The 22,264-nt window shown below is 39.4% G+C and overlaps 1 protein-coding gene across 2 annotated transcripts in view; it reads left to right on the top strand.

The window, feature by feature from the left end:
* Positions 1 to 20,523, top strand: part of PRRX1 (paired related homeobox 1) — a 68,662-nt gene extending 48,139 nt beyond the window's left edge. Inside the window, exons 2-5 of one of the 2 annotated variants that reach the window (XM_008575253.1) lie at positions 2,415 to 2,590; positions 7,297 to 7,478; positions 11,321 to 11,392; positions 17,133 to 20,523. In XM_008575253.1, coding sequence (XP_008573475.1) covers positions 2,415 to 2,590; positions 7,297 to 7,478; positions 11,321 to 11,375 — 413 coding nt within the window. In that variant the 3' untranslated portion in view covers positions 11,376 to 11,392; positions 17,133 to 20,523. The remainder of the gene's footprint in view (positions 1 to 2,414; positions 2,591 to 7,296; positions 7,479 to 11,320; positions 11,393 to 17,132) is intronic. The other variant, XM_008575252.1, reaches the window with a different exon arrangement.
* The last annotated feature ends 1,741 nt before the right edge of the window (positions 20,524 to 22,264 follow it).

Below are 22,264 nucleotides of genomic sequence, written 5' to 3'. Positions count from 1 at the left end.
AGGTATTTGGTCCTAGGTGTTTGAATTCTAGCACTGATATTACTGTAAACTAATTCTGCTAATAGCTAAATAATGGTATAATCAGTTATGCTGGTTGGAATATTCTAGGCCTTGATAGACCCCAGAAATTATTATTAAATTGGCTCAATTCTCAAGATGCTGCTGATCTGATGTTCTTACTGAGAGTATCAGAGAAGTGCCATCAGGGCCGAGCCCGTGGCGCACTCGGGAGAGTGCGGCGCTGGGAGCGCTACTCCCACCGCGGGTTCGGGTCCTATATAGGGATGACCGGTGCGCTCACAGCACTCACTGGCTGAGTGCGGTGCAGCCAGTCTCAAAAAGGACAAAAAAAAAAAAGAGAGAAGTGCCATCAAAGCACCACAGATGTGAAAAACCAGAGAGGTGAATAACTGAGCACAACCATGAGGCACAGAAGGAACAGGCGTCAGCAGCTCCTTGGCTGGAGAAGTCTGGTTGAGATCATATGATTATTTTTCTATAGACACACTTTTCTAAGGACAAGACAAATTTAATGTTTTCCCTGAAAACAAATTCAACAAGCACTTACCATATCTGGGTGCTTTAATTGTCAAGAGGAAATGTGCAGCATTGACAAAGAAGGGGTCTTGAGCAAAAAGACATAAAGGCCTCAGTTGTCAGGCACTGAGAGATCTGGACTAGGATCTCCTGACCTTAAGCTGCATTTTTGAACCCCCCCCCCCCCCACAGATGTAGAAAATGCCCTCAATTTGGGGCCGGCCCGGTGGCGCACTGCTACAGTTCGCCACTTGGGAGCATGGCGGTGCTCCCGCCGAGGGGTCGGATCCCACATACAGACCGGCCGCTCACTGTCTGAGTGAGGTACGGGCGCGACACTGAGGGTTGCTATCCGTTGCCGGTCACGAAATAAGACAAAAAGGAAAAAAAAAAAAAGAAAAGAAAATGCCCTCAATTTGGGGCCGGCCCGGTGGCGCACTGCTACAGTTCGCCACTTGGGAGCATGGCGGTGCTCCCGCCGAGGGGTCGGATCCCACATACAGACCGGCCGCTCACTGTCTGAGTGAGGTACGGGCGCGACACTGAGGGTTGCTATCCGTTGCCGGTCACGAAAAAAGACAAAAAGGAAAAAAAAAAAAAGAAAAGAAAATGCCCTCAATTTGTAATAAGAATAATATTATAGCTAAGGTAGGTGCTGTCACTCTTAGGAGCGTGACTTGGCGCTAGTAGTTTTGTTGAGTATGTTGTATGTTAATAATCAGAGAGAATCAGGAGACGTTGCATATTAGAAAAAATGGCTGACAGCTATTTCTGTTGCATGTGGAGCAAGTGCCAAGCTCTCTTTTCTTCCCATCCTCACTCCAACTCCTCATAATTTTCCTTCAGACCGAGCCTGTGACCTGGGCCTTGGAGCTCCATGGGCTCAGTGGCAGCTCAGGCCACGGGGTGAGGGTTTGAAGGGGGTGTGAGCACAGCTGGTATTCTGCTCAGTTTCATGCATCCATCACTCCTGACTGGGGCTGGGTTGGGGGCGGCAGGTCAGGAGCGTACTACTGATGATTAGCTTGCCAGGATATCTTCAGGGGAACTCAGAGAAAATCAAGGTGAACTCTTGACAGGTGAAAACGTGGGGTTGTGATTTTCCAAAGGTCCCTAAGATCTCAGGGCCCTAGAAGTCAAGTTTGAGTGAAACTGTTTTGGGAATCTTTTGATACTGTTCCTCATTCTTGGCTTCTCATAGAGTGAGTCCCAGGCTAGGGTTAGCATGAGTTGATGGTGTTGTAGCACTAGCCCTGACCTAGGCAGAAGCCTGCCTGAGCAGCAGCATGGAGCCTTGAGTGAATGCTGTTAGGAGTTACTTGCTGCTTCAAAGAGAATGCAGGGTAAAACAGAAATCCTTCTAATTTGGTTTGAACGTGGTGTCTTCTCTCTATCTCTGCATTTGTATTCACATGTACATTTTGGGGAGAAGCAACCACAAGGTTAGTTAGTCTACTTGGTTATAAAACTATGTGAATGGAAATACATTGTCTAAGACAAATAAGGCTGCAATGATCTACTTTTCTTTCCCCATCTTTAGAGAAGTCCAGAGAACACGGGCAGGAGTGAGATTTCCCTTTAGCCCTTTAACAAAAACAGGCTTCAAGGAGAGTGCAAGTAATGTCTGTCTGGAAGTTCAGGTCTAGTCCTAGATTTGGAAGCAACCACCTAGCATCAGAACTCCTGGGGGTTGTTGGCGTATGAACTTGTGAGCACCAAAGCCCACATTTGTGCACAGAATGTGGCATTTTCTATAGTACTTTGATAAGGATGTGAGCAAATGAAGCAGTTTCTCACTATAGATACATTGTTAAAAAGTGTTAACTGGGACCCCTCAAGCAAATTTGGCTCCTTATCATCAATTTCTTCTATTCCAGATGATCAGCTGAACTCAGAGGAAAAGAAGAAGAGGAAGCAGCGGAGAAACAGGACAACCTTCAATAGCAGCCAGCTGCAGGCTTTGGAGCGTGTCTTTGAGCGGACACACTACCCTGATGCTTTTGTGCGAGAAGACCTGGCCCGCCGGGTGAACCTCACCGAGGCCAGAGTGCAGGTAACGCGGGCTGTGGGAGGCTGGCTCCAAGTATGCTCATCCTCAGAGGCCCACCTCTGAAAGTGGTTTAAAATTACAGGTTGTGGGTTTCAGACTGAAGCAGCTACTAATAAGGGTTACAAATGGGCAGCACGAGAACAGAATCCAGTTTCCAGCTGTGTTTCTATGAGCAGCATAGTATTCTTAAAAATCAAATTGAATGCCTTTAGGTAGGGCAGAATATACCCTGCTACAGGTCTCTCTCCTCTCCATTGTTTCCGACCCTTCCGGATTCAAGTTATATATGTCGACCATGTGAGCGTTTATTTGACTTGCACCCTCAGCTCTCCAGTGGAGCTCTAGAGTGGCCAAAGAGATGAACTCTCTGTCCCCGTCCCCCCCTTCAGTTTTCCTTCCTGTCCCCACTTCAGTTTTCCTCCCCAGCCTTTGGGAATGTACAAGAAACTTGTTATAAATACACATAATTATGAACATCGGTGGGAGCGGGAAATGAACACATAGGAACTGAATTAAGAGCACGTTCAAGGAGATGATTTTATTTATGCTTAATATCTCTGTGAAGTGAAAAAGGGTAAGAGTATGTAAAATAGAGTAAAGGGAGAATAGCGATTCTTTCTGACATGTATCCCATACATCAACATCAAGCCAGATATCTAGAAAATAATACAACCTGTGATTAGTAGTAATCATCATCATCATCATCATCATCATCATCATAATATGATAACTAACATTATTGAGTCCTTATATGCCAAGTAGTGTTCTTTACATAACTAATCTATTTAATCCTCATACCAATTCAATGATGTGAATAGTATTCCTTATATTACAAATGAGGAAACTGAGGCACAGAAAGGTGAAAGTATCTTGCAAAACATCACACGGGTAGGAGGTGGCTGAAATAGGATTTGAATGCAGGCATGCACACTGGAGTTCATGCTTTTAATCACTGCAATAGACTGGATAAATAAGACTGTCCTGGCTAAATGCTTTTTCAGGTAGTGCTGAAGGATCCTATTGTCTTTCATACGGCCAGTGGCAAGCTCTTGTTTTGATAAGAATGGTGGGTCAAATCTGTCTTGCCTTCCTGAAGAAATTACTGTTTGTATGTCTGTGTTCAGTCTGGATTTGAGGGATTTCTTTTTGCAAATAACCCTCTTGACCAAGGGGACTTGAGCTGGACCTCAAGGGTGTTGACCAGGACAAGGATTATGTCTGTGTCGCGAGGCACAATGTACTGTGAGAAACACTTGAGTTGATGCGGGGGTCCTGGAGGGAACTTCCTGTGAGGTCAGTGACAAAAGAAGAAACGTGTCTGGGCTGCGTGGGGCCCCCCAGGACAGGTTAGGAAGAAGTGTGAGTGAGGTGCCACATGACTGGTTGGCAATTCCTCAGGGCTCCAGCGAAGGTGATCCAGAGGGACAAAACTCAGGTCTGCTCTCTCCATCCCACCATCCAATGCACAACTATGAAGTTTGACTTCCCAGATCCTCTTCCCCCACGCTGCTTACCACAGCTCTCTAGCCATACTCTTAAACCCCTTCCTCTCTCCTAAAACCCCACATATCTTTTATGCCCCAACCTCAGTCTGCAGTGGTGTCATGAGTAACCTTAGACCAGCAACCCACAGTACCTTAAAGTACCACTTTTGCTATGATGATCTGAATTTTTTTCTGTTAATTAAAACATAAATATATAGTCGATTGTACATATTTGGGGGGAGGGTACAGCGTTGAAAATCCACACTTCTGTGCAACATGTGATGCTCAAATCAGTATAATTAGTATATTCATCATTATACAATGTAATCGTATTTCGTCATCCTTTGCTAATTCTTCCCTTACTCCCCTCCCCTTTTCCACCTCTAGTAACCTCAGTTCTATTTTCTCCTTTTGAAAGTTCAACATATTACTGTGATTGTTCTATCTTTCTTCCTTTCTTTTTTTATTTATTTGTTTATTTTTTAGCTCCCACTTATGAGTGAAGACATGCAGTATTTCTCTTTCTGAGCTTGGCTTATTTCACTTGATCTGAATTTTAAAAAGGGAATCTGGATAGGGCAATGGTGGACGTTAAAATGTGAAAGAACAATTTTGGGGTTGGGGGACTATCTTGCCCCTATCATAATAGGCAAATGCCTTTTTTTTATGTTGAAACTATTTTTTTCTTCCTTCTTTCCCATCCTACTAAGTCCTAATAACTTTCAGAGCTGTGAGCATTTCCTGAGCAGGATAGAATTCTCCCTCCATGACTTTAATCTTGTTCTGTGAAGTCTACCCTTTCCCAGTCTGAACAATCACTTCTGACTCTGGGCTTCTTTATATTTATGGCATTTATCATCGCATGACATGTATTATATGGAGTTGTATGTGAGCCAACTTCCCCCACTAGACTGTGAAGTCCTCTTGGATGGAGGCCATGTTTTATTCATCTTTGCAGACCTCATATTTCCCCCCTCCTTTTTTCTTCAAACATTTGTCAAGCACCTATTATACTCTTGGACCTGTTTTTGGTTTGCTGGGGATGAATAAGACATTGGCCTTCTCCTTAAGTATGTTATGGACTGGGGCAGAGAAGACAGATGTGCACCATATTCTTGTGATATGGTAAGATGATTCCTACATTAAAGGAATGTGCAAGAGTTAGTGAATGACCAGAGGAAGGTACGATCCAAACTGTCTAGGGAAAAAGGGAGACAATATATATTTATTAAGCACCTATTCTGGGCCAACTCTCCTAACTATCCTGTAAGTAGGTATTACTGTCTCCAGTGGATTGGGAGACAGAAGAGAAGAGAAACTAAATAAATATACAAGGATAAATCTTTAAAGAAGTGTAGTCAGCATTTTTCTTGAACTCTTTTAGACTTTAAGGTCATGTTCTTTCCACTACAATATTTCACAGAGGTGATGTTAAAAGTCGAATTTCGAAAAATGTATGGACTTTGACACCTGTATAAAGAGGGGAAGAATATCACAGGTGGAGGGAGCATCCGGTGCAAGGTGGGAGATAGCCTAACCCATTTGGAAGTCTTCAAGTTGTCTTGAGCCCAGGGTAGGACTTGGAATGATACTGGGCCAGTGTACGAGGTCAGAGTGATACAGATTGGCTGTATTGATGGACAAAGAGCTAATTTATGGACAGCTTTTGTTCTATGGTAAGAAATTTTAATTTTATTCTGTGAGTAATTGGGAGACAGCAGATGATTCAAAGCAGGGCAATGATACAATTATATTTATGTTTAAGATGATAACTCTTATAGCAATGAAGGAGCACATTAGAAACAGAAGAGTAGGGAGTCGAGGAGGCCAGAGAAGAGACATCCATATTCCACCTTTACCAATTTCCACCCAGGCCCTTCATGCCGCATAACTTTATGGGGCACCAGTCACATGGTATTTTATGTGAATAGTGCCCCCTAGAGTTGTGCAACTGCTCATTCCATACCACAGAATTTCTTCTCCCTTACCTTGTCATATGTTTCTATAATTGCACCTGCAGTACTTGTTTTGCAGTTTTTAAAATTTACATATCTTCCTTTAATGGATTGTGAGCTATCTAAAAGTGGAGAATAAATCTTTCTCATCTTTCTCTTCCCAGCATTTGTTACAGGGCCTGGACCACAGCAGGCACTAAGGATTTCTTAAATGAGTAAATAAATGAATAAAATTCCATTGCAGTCTAGTATAACCTCATTGAACCTGTTTCCTCAACTCTAAAATAGAAATAATAAAAGCTAATATGTGGAACAGTCATGATGACTAGAAGTAACATGTGTAATGTGTCTACATAATTTCCTAGCCCTAGTAGCACTTAATAAATAACAAGTTTATTTTTGGCTGTAGCAGATGCTGTCAATGCCACCCATGTCCCTCAAACCCTGCAATTAAATTTGGTCCAGTCAACTTCCAACCTTTAGGATCTGAATTTCTGTGCCAGAAGTTTCTTTTTAGAATTTTAGGAGACTGTCCAGCCTGTATTCGGCATGCCAGAAGTGCTGGAATATTAGTAATCAGTGACTGACTGGAGCCAATATACAAATACCCATCACCCCTCAGTGGGGACACCTCTGAAGTAAGTGTCTTACATTAGTCTTAGTCTTTAGAATCCCTGCAGGACTGAGCTACCACCAAGGTAGCTGGCTCAGTAGCACACTCTTCAATGACTGCTCTTTCTTCTCTGTTACTTCCACACTCCCCTAATGGTGCTCCTAGCACCTCCCAAATAAACCATTTTCTTCTTAAATCTTTGTCAGAGGAGATGGAGAATTTTCTTTAAACATCTGATTACTATTATGAAAGCAGATGAAGTTCTCACATTTGTGAAGAATTTTGAAAAAGCTTATAGAAAAGTCATTTTGTCTGTGGTAGAAGTCAAATAAGATTTTTGTTCTTTTTCTTGATTACGATTAAAACAGGGATTATAAACCATATTTTGCTGTCCCATGGATTCGTTTGAGATCTTATCTCTGGGGGTTTGATTTCTAAAATTACTTCACAGTCTCTTAACCCTTGAGAGCTCTATAGCATGGCCTACGGGGGAAGGATTGTGGCATATTTCTAATATTCTAGGAAGACTTCCATACCCGTTCTATATCTTCCTTGGGATGGCATCAGATAGTAAAATCAAACAGAATTTCATTCGTGTAACCTCTGTGTTTTTTCTCTCCCTCATCACGCCCTTTTCTCCTCCCAACAATCTTTCAGGTGTGGTTTCAGAACCGAAGAGCCAAGTTCCGCAGGAACGAGAGAGCCATGCTGGCCAATAAAAATGCTTCCCTCCTCAAATCCTACTCAGGAGACGTGACTGCTGTGGAGCAGCCCATCGTACCTCGTCCTGCTCCAAGGCCCACCGATTATCTCTCCTGGGGGACAGCCTCTCCGTACAGGTGAATGACTGGCCCACACTCCCTTGCTCCACTTCCACATGTTTCTCAGCGGTTGGTCACGTTCAAAGCTGCTTGTGCAGCTGGCTGACATTTCTTACTGGGTTAACCTCTTCAGAGACATTCAACTTGCTGACATCCCAGATTCTCACAGGAGATTCCTAGTTGCCCCAGGAGCAGGGTTTGGGGCAGAAGAGAGAGAGGCAGGCCATCAGCATCTCCTCTTGGACTCAGGAACTCTTGCAAAGGTTTTAAAGATGGGGAAGAATCTAAAAGAAAAGATCATTAAGCTGTGCCCAGTGTCCCTCTTGCAACCATTCTGGAGCAATACTTAACTCCATTTCCAAATTGACAATAGATTTGTTTTATTGTGCTCAAGTAGGGACTTAATTTCTAAGGTTCCAAGCGTAGGACCAAAGGTAAACTTCACAGTAAAACTGACTTCAAGTTGAAAGGAAGGGAGGGAGGGAGGGAGAAAGGAAGGAAAGAAAGAAGGAAAAGAGACAGAGAGGAGAGACTGACAGAGAAGGAAAGAAAATTCAAGTTCATTCAGATCACTTTCATGGCCACAGTTCTTTGTCAGTGGGTGGGAATTTCTTACGTTTCCAAACGCCTTCCTGTTCTATTGCTAATTCTTACCTACTTGTCTAAAGGCTTCTTTGGGGGTCATTGTGTGTGCATGTGTGTGTGTGTGTCTGTTTGTGCGTATGTGTTTCTTTTAAATAAAGGATGTATAATTTACACTAAACTTTTATATTAAAAAGGTAAGCATTTTTGAAGAAGCAAATAACAGAGTACTGTTTCAACCTCATAGAGAGGCTTTTAACTTCCATTTATTATGTTGTTCAGAAAAGATAGGTCAATGCCAGAAAAAATGCTGAGACACAAGTGCCGAACACATTGTGATCCGTCTAGAGTGCCTTTCTTTGAACCTTAACCTGAGTACTCTGAGAAACCAGGTCAAGGCTACACGTTCTCTATGGCTGATTTCAGTGAAGGAAGAAGTATTCACAAATTTATTTATTATGCTTCTGTTTACCTTTTTATTCTTAAAGTTAATTACTGGTTTAAGGAGAGACTTTTAACTAATTATAGGAGATAATGTTCAGCTGAAGCCGAACTCCTGCTGTGAGATACCACATTCATGAAATGCAAAGGCTTTTCAAAAGTTGATAACTCTAATCAAAGCAAAAACCTCATGTAAATGTTCTTCCTGTCCCAAATCAATTTCTTGAGAGAAATACCATAAATGCATTTGGAAATTTCTTTTATATCTCCTGTTGTGAAATTAACCTAAATTACTTTGGTATTAGTAAGTAGAGACCCTATATATAGGAAGGTCCTATTCTGGGCCCCCACTACTTTCAGACATGGGATTCCTTGCTGATTTTGAAAGATTAATTATGTCTGCGTGTCCTATTTAAAATTTTGACTCATCTCCCATAGGATTTACTAAAAACACATTTTGAAGATCGTTGTGAAATAACATATTCATTTTAGTATTTTAAATAAGTGCAAGGCTGTTTTCTTTCTCATAAATATCAGTAGTCAGAAGACCTACCAAATGGCTTGGGAAATGGGTGTGGTTCAAAGACTGATGCTTCAAGATCTCTGGTCTGAATTTAGTCACAACCAGGAAGTATTGCTCCTTTTCCTGCTTGGGTCCTCCTTAGGAACTTTTCACAGCAGCTATATAAAAAATCCAGATGGCTGCCACGTGGTCCTTACCAGTGAGAGGCTGAGCACAGCACACTGCATGAATGGGGATGAGATCCTTTCTAAATTAATATAGAATTAGATTACTTGGACCTCAGCAGAAGTTCAAGCCTCAGAGTCTGCATCATATGTATTTTGTATATGGGCATATATTTGAAATTAACATGGCAATTTATGTGTGCCTTTTTTTGAAATATACTATTTTAATTGAAAAGATTATGTAGAAATACTAGATGCATTTTCAAAAACACCCGTAATTCCACCATCTTGACGTTAGTTTGTTCACTTTTGTGATTAGAGTTCAATATTTTATATAGATGTAGCCTTAGTGTACATATTATTTTATATTCTGCTCTTTTCACTTAAAATCATATAACCTAGTATTTTTTACTCATTTCATGGTATGCTTTTATATCATTTTTCTCTTAGATACAGAGTTTGTAAAAAGTAATTAAAACAGTATCAGAATTTTATTGTTCATATTTTGTATGAAGAATAAATTAATCTCCAAATTTAAGTTAAAAAGTGATGGTTTAACGCAGTAATTTAATCAATAATAATGTTTTTTGACCCAATGTTGACTGAAGTGTTTATATTTTGGTTAATTTCTAAAAGTGGCAAAAATCTATTCTGTTACTTGGAGATTTTTCTACTATGTTTAGAATCCAAAATAGATTATGATTTCAGACTTTGAAACTCAGTAGAAAATATAACTATTGTTAAGGAAATAGAAAAGAAAAATAAGTGATGAAAAGCAAAGAAAATGATAGACCTTTTGTGTTATGGAAAATTAACTTGCTATTCCTGTTGGTGCTATTATGTCAAGTTAGTTATCTCACATGTGACATTCATTAAAAAGCATTTCTCTTGGTGAATCCTTGGAACATTCCTGTGTGGTAGCTCTGTCCTTGCTCCGGTTCCAAAGAAGAAGAGACTGAACACTTGCCCAAGTTTAAGTCTTCAGCAAGTAGAATTAGACCGAATATTTATAATACCTCTTTCTAACATATTAGGCCACATGACCATATTTTAATTCAAATTAAACCTTGCACTATATTGAAAGTAGAAAAAGTATTAGACTGGAAAACTATCAAAATATCCCTTTTTGATTCAAGGTCTATCTCCAATCAATGAAGCATGTCTGCAGTTGAGGACCACATTCTGGGATGTGTGGCATCCTGTTAGCATGACTGATATAGCTTGGTCATGCATCCCAGGAACAGTGAGCAGAAAGTTTTATCAGAGAGGACAGTTTTCTGACTTCCAGAACTTTCCCTGGGAAGAAGAAAGGAGGAAACCAAGGCGCAAAAGCAGTTATTTGCATATGGTTAGAATTATGGGTTGGGAAATAGCCAACATATGTTTTTCTGGGTATCTTTTATATCCAGAGTGGTGGCTGCATAATTTATTGTCCAAAGTGGGACATTTTTGAAAGTGAAAGGAGAGCGCTATTAATAATTACACTATGACAACAGGTATAAACTGGGATCATCCCTGGCAAACAGGGACATATGGTTCACTCTAATTATAGCACATCATAACCTTGTTCACTCTCTTGAGCACATTAGAGATGATGATGTCAGGCAGGCAACTGAGTCACCAGAAAGCATTCCCCAACATAGACATCTGTCTCAGCAGGTGTCTTTTTATCTACCCATGGCTGGTTGAAGGAAGCTCATTTTTGGCATTTACACCCCCTGCTTAGCTCAGAACTGTTTTTCTTAGGCAAATTGTGATAATATCAGCACACACAAGCACCAGAATTATTAAGACTCACTAATCTTGTAGTGCTTTGCCTCTTGGGTAGCTGTGATCAACCCAGTCCTGGACTTTTGACTGGTATGTGAGATGAAGTAGCCAAGAAATCTTTCCCCAGAGACATCTTTTCCTATAAAAGGTGGAAAGTGAATGGCCTGGCTCTATAGTATTGGTCTGAAGTGCCACTTACAGAGGGAGGGCTGGGCTTAAAAGAAAACTAGGGACAAGGGAAAGAGAGGCCAACTATCCTTGTCCACAGTTCCCCTCCCCCATCCTCCTCCTCCTCCCCTCATTTGATTGCGGTCATGGTGCTGCCTGACATCTGCTGAACGCATTTGGCTCATTTCTCCCTTTCACACTTTCAAAAATAGATCCTCGTCCCTCCCAAGATGTTGTTTACACGAGGGACTTCATAACGGATTCTAACGGAAGACACTGAAAAGGTAACTTGTCAGAGGGGGAGAGGGTGGCTGCTGTGGGGGTAGGGTTTAAGTGGGAATTCAGGGTGTTTGAGAAAGTGGGGGTTACAGTCCTAGAAAGGTAGGCAGTGAGGTCGTCAAGTGGGGAATACTGTTGGAAACCAGAGCTGCAAGAAAATGTGTCCATAAAATCAAGAGTAGTGTGATAGTGAGCACGGCTCTCCAAAGCTTGCTGGGCACATGGATCACCAGGATCGTGTTACCCTGCAGGCTAAGAAGAAGGCAGGGCTGGGACTCTGCATCTCTGACTTGCTCCCAGGTGATGCCGGTGCTGTTGACACTCGGTGCACACTTCCAAGAGTGAGGCGTTAGATGACTGTACGGTAGGGGGGCAGGGATTGGAAGAACTATGTTCTTGTCCTGGATCCCGTTAATCCTCAGACTAGTCCGATCATTGATTTGTTACATAGCCTTGTATCTAAAATTGAGCTAGCAATAGTTTCCCTATTGCATATCTCACAGGGGTGTTTAGAACACTAGGTAAACAATGTGCATTTCAAAAAAGAAATACAAAAATTCTTATGACAATAGGAAGATGCAAGAGGCTTTATATATAAAAACATTTCTAGAAAGTAAAGTTAAAAAGCAGAAGAATCATGGAAAATGTAGCACAAACTGAAAGCTTACTAGAGAAACATGGTCCATGTGTGTCCACTTTAGGAGCTAAATACACATGTAAAAAAATCAAGAACAGAAGTTAGAAATGATTATTTCAATTGCAAAAGATGACTTCTGAAAGAATTTATGGGATCGGTCATTAAAAGTAAATTTTCCTAGGAAATCTGGTTTTGACTTTTCTTAAATGAAGCAAGTGTACCATCATTGTTCTTGCACTGACAATAAAACAAACCAAAAGAGGCCTCCAACCTCTATGCATCACAATCGCAAAACCCGTGAACTCTACAGCCTTTCAAAATATCCCGAGCTGGTGAAATCCTAGGATCTCAGGAAGACTCCCAGACTTCTTAGGCTGACAGATTTGTCTTTGGGGTGAAATTTTAAACAGCTTGTCATCATTTGTCCAAAAGGGCCAAATAGAAAACAAAGTTAAGAGTTGAAAATTGAGTCAGGTATTATTTTTTCCCAAACTATCCTCAATTGTCTTGTGATTTGTGGGATTTACACTCTGGGTGTTTAGAAAGCAGAGGGGCAGATGTCTATAAGTTTCCTGGCTTTAAAATCATACCATGAATAGTATTTTCTGTACTTTCTTGGTGTTTGGCAATCATTTTAACACACTTTTTTTCCCCTCACAACAGTTATTCAGGATAAGTTGAAATGATCAAAAATGATTTGTCCCCTGTGAAAACAATACTCTAACCCTGCTGGCAGTTAGCATTCTGCTGTCTATGGCTGAGCTGCATCTGCTAGGGATCTCCAAATAAGGAGATGGAAAAATTTCAGGCTGACTTAAATGTGTCAGCTCTATGCAAGTCCCAGTGCAGACTTGCTGAATCAACAGATGGGATACAAGCATTTCTTTTTCATCTCTAATTTCTCAGTGTGCTTTATTCAGCAATGTAGTTTCTTGGTCACAGGCACAAAGAGCTTTATTAAAAACTAAATAGAAATGGTGCTTTAGTCAAACCCCATAAACTCAATCCCAGGACTCAGTTCATGTCTGTACCCTGCTTACAAAAATAAATGGTTCTTACTCAGAAGGCAAGACCAACAGGCAGGACCTCTGGTTGTTGTTCAGCAGGCTCTCGGTTGTTGTCATGTGCTTAATCTATACAGATCACCTACTTTCAAGCTCACTTTTTTGTCCCAGGAAGCTTAATCCCATATGGATTAAAGATTAAGGAGTGGTCATTTTATATGGTCTGAAAGGCCCTGTAAATTGGTTGAGAACAGCTAACTACCCTCATCAGTTTATGCCTTGTGAGAAAACATTTCAGGGTTCTCTTTTTTTTCCTGAAGCAGATCTTTAGAAGTTTCCATGACGTGGGAAACAGGTGGTCATGAATAGTCTTTCAGATTGGCAGCCACTCAAGGCTCTTTTGCATCTGTTGTCATTTTAGGAAGCAGATTCTCTCCATCTTTCTTCTAATGCCATTTTTAAAGCATGACTAAGCTACCCTCAGAGTACCCGCTCATTAATTCTGCCTTTTCTGACCTGTAACAAGTCTTGCTTGTCACTGGTATGTCAAAGGACTGCTCTCTGCTTGCCTAAATGTCACTTTTAGCTTAAATTGAGAAATTAGACTCATGTTAAACTACTGGAGGGAGAAAAAACTTGTAATTCTTTAATAGGTATACAAAATATCATTGGAATTCCTATTTGCAGTAGTATGTATTTTAAGCATTTGTTAAGAGGCTGTGAGTTAAGATGACCTCTGTCCTTTTATCCTACTTCTTAGGGATATGGTATGCTGTAATAAGTTAGATCAATTTTTGGATGTTTATAACTTTCCTAAACATTTATCAAGTGAAAAATATTATCACTTATCAAGCTCCTAGGGAATTCTAAAATTCATTCATTAATATCAACTGCTTTTTTTATCCTCACACCTCACTAACTTGAGGGATACCTATAAGGCATTGTCACAGACTCACTAATACAATGGTGTGCTTTGCAGCACCACCGTAGAATCAGACAAAGGCACTGATCTCTATTGCGGAAATGCAGACTACCATTTATGTGAAAAATGCCCTGGTGACTATACAATCTCCTGTGCAATATATAATTCTAATTCCTGTTAATTTGTTTTTGAGTTAGAAAGTGGATCAACATTCATCTTATTTGAGATATTACTGTCTGGCCTGTGTTAGAGGAAGAAAGTCAATATTTCCAGGAAGTGTGTTACCATATTAAGTCCTCAGACTAGAATATCAGAGGATGAAGTTGATGGACTATGAAGTAACTACAGCAAAAATGGTTATATAATAAACAAAATGACAATCACTACTATAGTAGATATTTCTGGAATATCTTCAGTAAACTGAAATAATCCCTCAAGATTCCAATTCCCTTGTCTGCTAGGAAAACGGAATGTATCTTTGGTTATCAAAGAAAATGTGAATTTCTATGAAATAGGACTTTGCTTGTCCAGAATCTCAAAGATAGAGAACACATCCCTCAGAAAATCAGGCTAAGTATGTAAAAGTACAACACTCCATAATCCACGACAGTCTATAATTTATTACCATCAGAGAATTTTGTTCTTTATGCTCTCTCATGAAGTCTTAGCTTTCTGTTTTCCGAAGCTATCCAATTTTATTCTTAGTACTTCATAAATAATACAGATAACTCACAATTCCAGGCTCTTTCTTATGTGTTTAAAATAGTACTAACCACGTACCATTCTTAGGGCTCAATTTTCTCAAAGAAATCTCACTGAGAAAGGCTGATTTAGTTGGTTTCATAATAATCCATGATTTAGGTACATTTCCCAAATCCAATTGTCTCTTTTCTTAGCTACTTAGACCTTTGGGTTCTTGATATATCCCAGAAATTTCCTGAGTATAGGTTTAACAGATTTGAATATATTTCTGGTAGAGTTTTGAATGCAAGCATGTAATTCACATAGGAACCAAATGATAATATGTATATGGGTTTTGAAAATAAATGACATTTCTTGGTGCATGCATTCTAAAACCAAAAACAAAACCTTTGCCCTATTTTAATGGGTTGTTATGGTCATTTATCTCACTCCTAATTTAAACCTACCTTAACTGTGCCCCTGTCCTTTGATAGACAGTGGTAGAAGTGATAGTCTTTTCTATAAGTCATAATTGTACTAATATTTGTTCATTTTTTACTGTGAAAAAATATTTTTTGATGGATCCAAGAATATGCAATCATCAGCCCCTGCTTTTGTCATGTCCTCCTGATTTTGTTCTTTCTATTAAGACACAAAATTAACAGTAAGGACTAGTTTCTAAGAATAAAAGCATGTTGGTAAGATTTTTAAAGAAATCACTACTCACAGAAGAATGACAGAGATTAATGACATTGAACAGGAATCAGTTTAATCATATTATATCAGGATATTTCTCAGTTATATGTCTATTTATTGAATACCTTATTGAACACCAAATCTGTGCTAGATATGGTGTCAGCCACATTTGAGTATACAGTTGTAAACAAGGCAGATGTGGTGTCTGATCTATGGAGTTATAATTGAGGACAAGGATAGATACTAAAACAAATTATTAATTAAAATTGAATTTAGGTGCTTTAGGAGAACCTAGTCTTGTCTAAAGGGTTAAGATCATCTACCCAGAGATGATAAGAGTAAAGCAGGCAAATATAAAAACAGAAGAAAGTAGGATTCTTTTGTAAATCTTTGAATCTTTCTTCTTCTGCCATAATACACACACACACACACACACACACACACACACTAGTGCTATGGATTATAAATTAAAGATGCATATTTATGGAAAGATCAAGTGATCTGGGCCTAATTATATTTCTCTAAATTACTTTTCCTAGAGCAATTGCTAGTAACTGAGCTGAAACAGGCTATTATGAGTCTTGACTATGTGCTGTCCCAAATAAGGATCAATGATATATTCTATTTGTAGAGTAGCTTTAGTCCTCTCTCTTTCTGATCTTGTCACTTGATCCCCAGAACCACAAACTCCTGTGTGCCTGACAGAATTCCATTGGAATGCAGGCAACCAAAAAGCACATGTCATTCCATTTATAAGTCTATCTCATTCCAGCCCTCAGTTGAAAGGGATTTTGCTAATCTTGGAAACAACTAGAAACATTTTCATTTAATTAAATGAGTCCCCTTTTAACTGTTTCATATAAAATAAAGGATAATTTGCATCTAAGTCTATGAGACCATTTCTTTTCTCTTCAAAAGAGATGCATGGATGCAATTAATAGAAACCCGCCGATGATAAATTTGTGTCCAGCAGTGTCCCGAGGTCTTAATTACAGTCTCTGACAATGAAAAACAACTTCAGGTTTTCTCGGCAATAAATACAGTGAGAAACAGTTACCTCTGAGGTAGGAATGCTGAAACTGGAGCCTTTGGTAGTTTATCTAGGAGATTTAAACATTTCCAAAATAACTAACCCAAAAGGCAGTGTGTGCTACTCAAGTACTTTTGAGGAGAGGTTTTGATATCAAGGCCAGTCGGGATAGGAACCTCTTGATTCAGCAATGCTTGGTGCTGTAGAGCACTAATCAAGAAAGGCAGAGAAGTTACCTTAGGTTGTTTAACTGGTTCTCCAAGCAAATTATTTACTATGGTATTTATTGATTATCTAAAATGTGGTAGAATTAAGGTCAGCTACCTAGAATGAAGAAGCAAAATTCCCTTTAATTTTCAGATGCCTGCTTCTCTTCCTCGCTGCTCGCAGAGGCTGGCGATGTAGTCAGGAAGAGAGATTAAATGCGGTTTTAATTAGTCAGCTGGTGAAACACCTGCTATTCAACTTCAGCAACTTTCTTCTCTCACCCCAGAAATAAATCATTACTCACTGCATCCAGCACAGCAAATACCTCTCCCTCCCCTTGTTTCACTCTCCACCATTTCCCCCTGCCCTTCAAAACACGGCCATTCTTTTCCAAGGTCCTTAGACTAATGGAAAGCGGGGGCTGGAAGGGACCCTAGAGGTCATCCAGTCCAAACCCACCCGCCCCCACCTGCCCCCATCCTGAGAATTCATGCATCTGGGGCACAGACTTGCAGCTTTGTGAAACTAATGCCTGTTATTCTCCCTGCTCTCTCCTTTGTCCCTACAGTGCCATGGCTACTTACTCTGCCACATGTGCCAACAATAGCCCTGCACAGGGTATCAACATGGCCAACAGCATTGCCAACCTGAGACTGAAGGCCAAGGAATATAGTTTACAGAGGAACCAGGTGCCAACAGTCAACTGAGGAAAATAAATAATTAAACAGGCCTAAGAAGAAATCAAAAACCATAAGACACCTATCCTGCTCTATCATTTCTTCATCTGCTGGGGAAAAAAAAAGAGTAAAAACAAACAAACAAATGAAAAACAGAACTAAAATATTGGGACCATGGCAGAGAAAAGCAGGAGAGGAGCAAAATGAAAATTAGTTAACAAGTGTTCCTCCTCCCTTTGGGATACCACCACCACTTGTTTCTGTGTGTGTTTATTTTGTTTTTCCTTCTATTCATGCTTTGCTTAATATACTCTGAGCTTCTTCAGTTAGGTTCAGCCCACCCACCCCCATAATTATGTTTTAAAAAACTCTGCAGCAGCCAAGAAGCCATATATATATTTAGAATGATTGCCTATAGCTCCTCACTGACCTGTTCGAAACTCGGTGTCTTTCCCTGTCCTCTTCCCAGTTCTCTGTGTAGAAGCTCTAGGAACTTTTGAAAAGCCAAAGTTTTTCTGAAGAATCTGTGCCAGATATGATTCCCTTTCTCATTGCCTTCATCTCTGTTGGTCACGGTAAGGTTTTTCCACCAGCTAGTGGGAAAGAAAAAATTGTGTACAACATCTGGTCACTGGCCTATCTGATTCAAGGTGGTTGGCTGTGTCTGGCTAATTCTAATATTTAAGCTCTAGATTTAAGCTCCAGATCTAAGCTCTAGATTTAAGCTCTAAGCTATAAATTATAATATCACCATCGTCACCACCCCTCACCCCCATCCAGACATCTTAAGTTAAAGATATTTGTTGTCTTTGAATGATTTGTTGTCACTGAAAGATTTCTTGTCACAGGCTATTTGGCAGAAGAAATATTTTTCACTTGAGAGAGAGAAAAATTTCTCTAGGAAAACAAAGACTAAGTTGGCCTACATCTCTTTGGTGCCTTAACAGTAGTCAGACGCACACATATATATACTGTATATATTTATATATTTTATATATAAAATATTGCGAGCTGTTTGCAGTTCCTCAAACACTACAAAAAGCAAATTTTATACCATCACCACTGTTCTTATCTCTATAATGATGAGACTTGCTAATTATGGATCTTGCTTATTTTCTTTTTTCTATGCAAAATTCTCATTAAGGCCACAGAGCAATTGATAGGGCACCTTTTTTGAGAACAGGTTTTATTTTCACATTAAGACTTTCAATGAATTAAAAAACTATTTGAGACTACAAAAATGTCCTTGAGTCTGGAGCCTGAGCTCTGGGGAATGCTGATCTGTCGTGGGAATTACATCCTGATCTATCATGGGAATTAAACTTAGAGAGAGGAGGGAAAGACATTTAGTCATCTGCTTTCTCCACTCAACAAGAATCTAAAAGACACCTGTTAAAGTGGAAAACATATAGGTTTATCTAAATTCCAAAAATTTAAAAGGCAATCATAGGCTATTTTTATTTTTTAATGTTTTGAATTAAATTTGAGCATCTAGAGTTGGGAGCCAGGACTGATCTTTCTTTCCTTCTTCCTCTTTGTTCCCAGCCATGCTTTTGTAACTTGCCAGGTGGACTTGACCAAACCACATTACCATGTGGTGCCTCAGTTTACCTTTTTGTAAAATGGGTTTAATAATACTTACCTACCTCACAGGGGTGTTGTGAGGCTCTATTCATTTGCTCCTTTATTTTTTCCTGTATTCTCTGGATGTCCAGCACTTTGTAGCCTTGAGAGAAAAGGGACTATAAAAGTATACAATGTTAATGGAATGATACGGTACCTAGAAGCCTTGTTTTCTAGTAAGGAAATGCTACCTTGCTATATGTACTTACCACCTTGTATTTGCAAATGAGAAATAGGTTTATATTTTCATATCTCTCAATAATCACATCATTTGACTGAAGAATAACTTAAGATACACAGAGCAGATATAAGTTTAACTTATATTCTCATCCTGACCAGGTTGGTTCTAATAATTTTAGTTATCAGTGATTAAAAAGCTTTAGATTGATTTTGGCCAAATATGCCAATTTTGTACTGTGAGTAACAGGCAAGGAATTTTTGTTTTAAGATGCACTTTTAGCACATATGTGTATTTGCCTTGGCATATCAGATTGAGCTAATGGTAATATATTTTCAGTCTAACAGCCACCAATCTGAAAATGTGTTTCAAATATTGATTCTGTACTTCTTTCAATAGTGAGAAGAAAGTCCATCTTACGATTTTACTTTCACCAACTGATTCCCTCTTCTTTTAACCCACTATTAAAATCTTTCTTACTGAATGGTTCATGTAGGCTGGCTGAACAACACACATTACTTGGTTCCTAGACAGTTCCTCGACACATTCTTTTGTCCCATTAGTTGCTGCGGATTATCAAGTTTCAAAGGAATAGTACATCCTAACAGACTTAAACATTATTTGGTTTGTGAAGTGAGTGCAATCCAACAAATTGGTGAACTTTGTAGGTTTGGAGTTTGGGGAGAATGGCTAAAAAAGGATTTGGGTTATAGGCAGGGAACAGAAACCATACATGAAAAGGCTTTGCTAAAAAAGGGGAAGTCTTAGGAGAGGGAGTAAAGAGACAGAGAGTCATGTGAAATAAAGTCATTTGAAACTTTATCCAACATTCATTTCCAATGGTGAGCAGAAAAGCCTAAACCCAAGAACCTGGATGGTAGGTGAAATTAGGTGGTTTTATCCAATGCCTTGGGCAAGTGATGTCTGGGAATAGCGAAGAGTAACCAGTGCTGGTCACACATAGGTACATTCATTGCTGGTGAACCAGTACTACAAGCTTCTGTTATCTAAGCACTTGATCAAGACGTATGCACATACATAGTACAAGCACTCAGTTTTGCTCATTTATTATATTTTTAAAAAATACAAGTTTGATATGTGATTTGGAGGAACCGCCTTTTAGCTCTTAAGCTGGTTGTTAGCAGAGGGCCTCAGGGCCACAAGCTTCAAGGCATACCCCCAGTAGTCACCATCATTATGTCATTATACCCAGACACAGATGAATACATACAAACTGTCTGTGTCCCCAATACCTCCCCAAACAAGATGACGATTTATAAGGTACTTGGCAGGTTAAATTAAACCAGAAGAGATGACCTAATAAAAAAAGGGAATGACATTTAGGGTATAAAGATCTCATAAGAAATGTAATATGTAAATTATATCTCGCTTTATGATGTAAAATGTACATTGTTTGCGCTAGAATAGAAATGATTCCTTTTCAATAAAAAGAAGGATACTATTATGTCTTTTGTTATGTACATTTGTGTCTGCTGATTCTTTTCTCCTTGAACTTCAAAAACACAGATCTGCTAGAATCTGAGATTACATTCAGAGTAGGGAAGGTAAGAAAGGTTTGTAAACAAGAGAACTTTTATCAGAGTTTGATATTTCCTATAAAAAAGGAAAATAATCTACAGTTTCTGGAAAACAAAGACACTGGTGGGAGGAAGAGGGGACATTTATTAGTATAATGGGCAAGTAGAGAGTGGAACTTTTATGAGTTTAGCAATTTTTTGACCAACTTCTTTAGCATCCACAATTTTAGATACCATACGACAGGAGACTTCATATAAGCCACAGCTACTGATTTTAAAGTAAAGAAGTAGCAAAATAAAAAAGAAATTTAAACACGCATTGTGCATAGCATGGCGTGACTGGCAATGGAGAGAATGAGAAAAACCAAATTGTGAGACACAGATTCTGTTTTCACCAATTAAAATCTGGTTTAAAAGACAACTCTGGCATGGAAAAATTTATGCAATAGTTCAAGACAATAAAGTAATGAGGGAAAGCAAATAGTGCAGACAGAAGGCATCCAGAATTGCAAGAAAGAAAGCATTGTGAGCTGGAGTGGAAGAAGGGTTTTACAGAGGAACTGGGACTTGAGTTTCATCAGCAAAGATTTGGACAGGTAAAGAGAGGTGATAGCCTTTCAAATGGGGAAGTGGAGAATAAGAGATGAAGGCAGGGATACAAGAGTGACGAATCTGTGTTCAGGGAACCATGGCAAAATGGGCCCTGATGAGATGTAGAGTTTATTTTAAAGCAGAGAGAAAGAAAATACTGGAGACTGAAGTTGAGCCTTAATTTTGCAGGGTATTGCATGCCAGATGAAGGAGTTTGGATTTTTCCTCATGCTACAGAGATCCATTGAAGGTTTTTATGCAGAAAAATAATTCCATGCAAAAAATGTTACTTTTGCAGGATTATTCTGCTAAAAGAATGAAGGTAAACTAGAGCAGAGCAGGAACTGGAAGCAGGTCAGATAGAGGTTGCTGCAAGGGGAACAAAAAACAAAGGAGGAATAGGAAACTTTTGCAAAGAAAGAATAAGACTTCATGGCAAGAAAAAAAGAATGGAGTAAAAGAGAATACTAGTGTGAAACCTGGAGACCTGAAGGATGAATCACTGAAAAGACTGACAAAAAACAACAAAAATGGGAGAGACCCAGATGCAGAAAAAGATAATTTCAGTTTTAGATGTCTTATTGAACCTGAAATTCCAAATATGTCTGGTGAGTGAGGACATGTCAATGGGACTTGGTTCCAAAGTCAAGGTTGGAGATGTAAGTTTGAGATTAATCTCGAGGAGGTGACACTTCGAAGTATAACAATGAATGGGTTCTTTGAGATGAGAAAGTGTCATTGTGACTCAAATAATTATTTCTGATAAATGGCTTTTGGAAGTAGTTTCAGTCAGAGAGGAATATCGGACTTTGAAGAACATCTATAACTGAGAGGATGACTGAAGTCAATTTAAAAGGAGTTGTTTGAATAATAGGAGGAGAATCAAGCATATTTATTATCCCAGAGTAGAAGAGAAGTTTTCAAAAGGAAGGGGATATTTAATATGCTCAAGTGCTGTAGAGTAGACCAGCTAGTTGGGGATGAAGAAAAGGTCATTGGATTAATGACTTTCAGGAGAACAGTTTACTAGAGTGCTGGAGAAAGAAGATTGATTTAGCAAGTTATGGTAAGAATAAGTGCTTTAAGAAATGGA

Source organism: Galeopterus variegatus, unplaced genomic scaffold (genome assembly GCF_000696425.1).
Source record: "Galeopterus variegatus unplaced genomic scaffold, G_variegatus-3.0.2 Scaffold1161, whole genome shotgun sequence".
In the NCBI taxonomy this organism is placed as follows: domain Eukaryota; kingdom Metazoa; phylum Chordata; class Mammalia; order Dermoptera; family Cynocephalidae; genus Galeopterus; species Galeopterus variegatus.
This window is presented reverse-complemented; position numbering and strand designations above follow the sequence as displayed.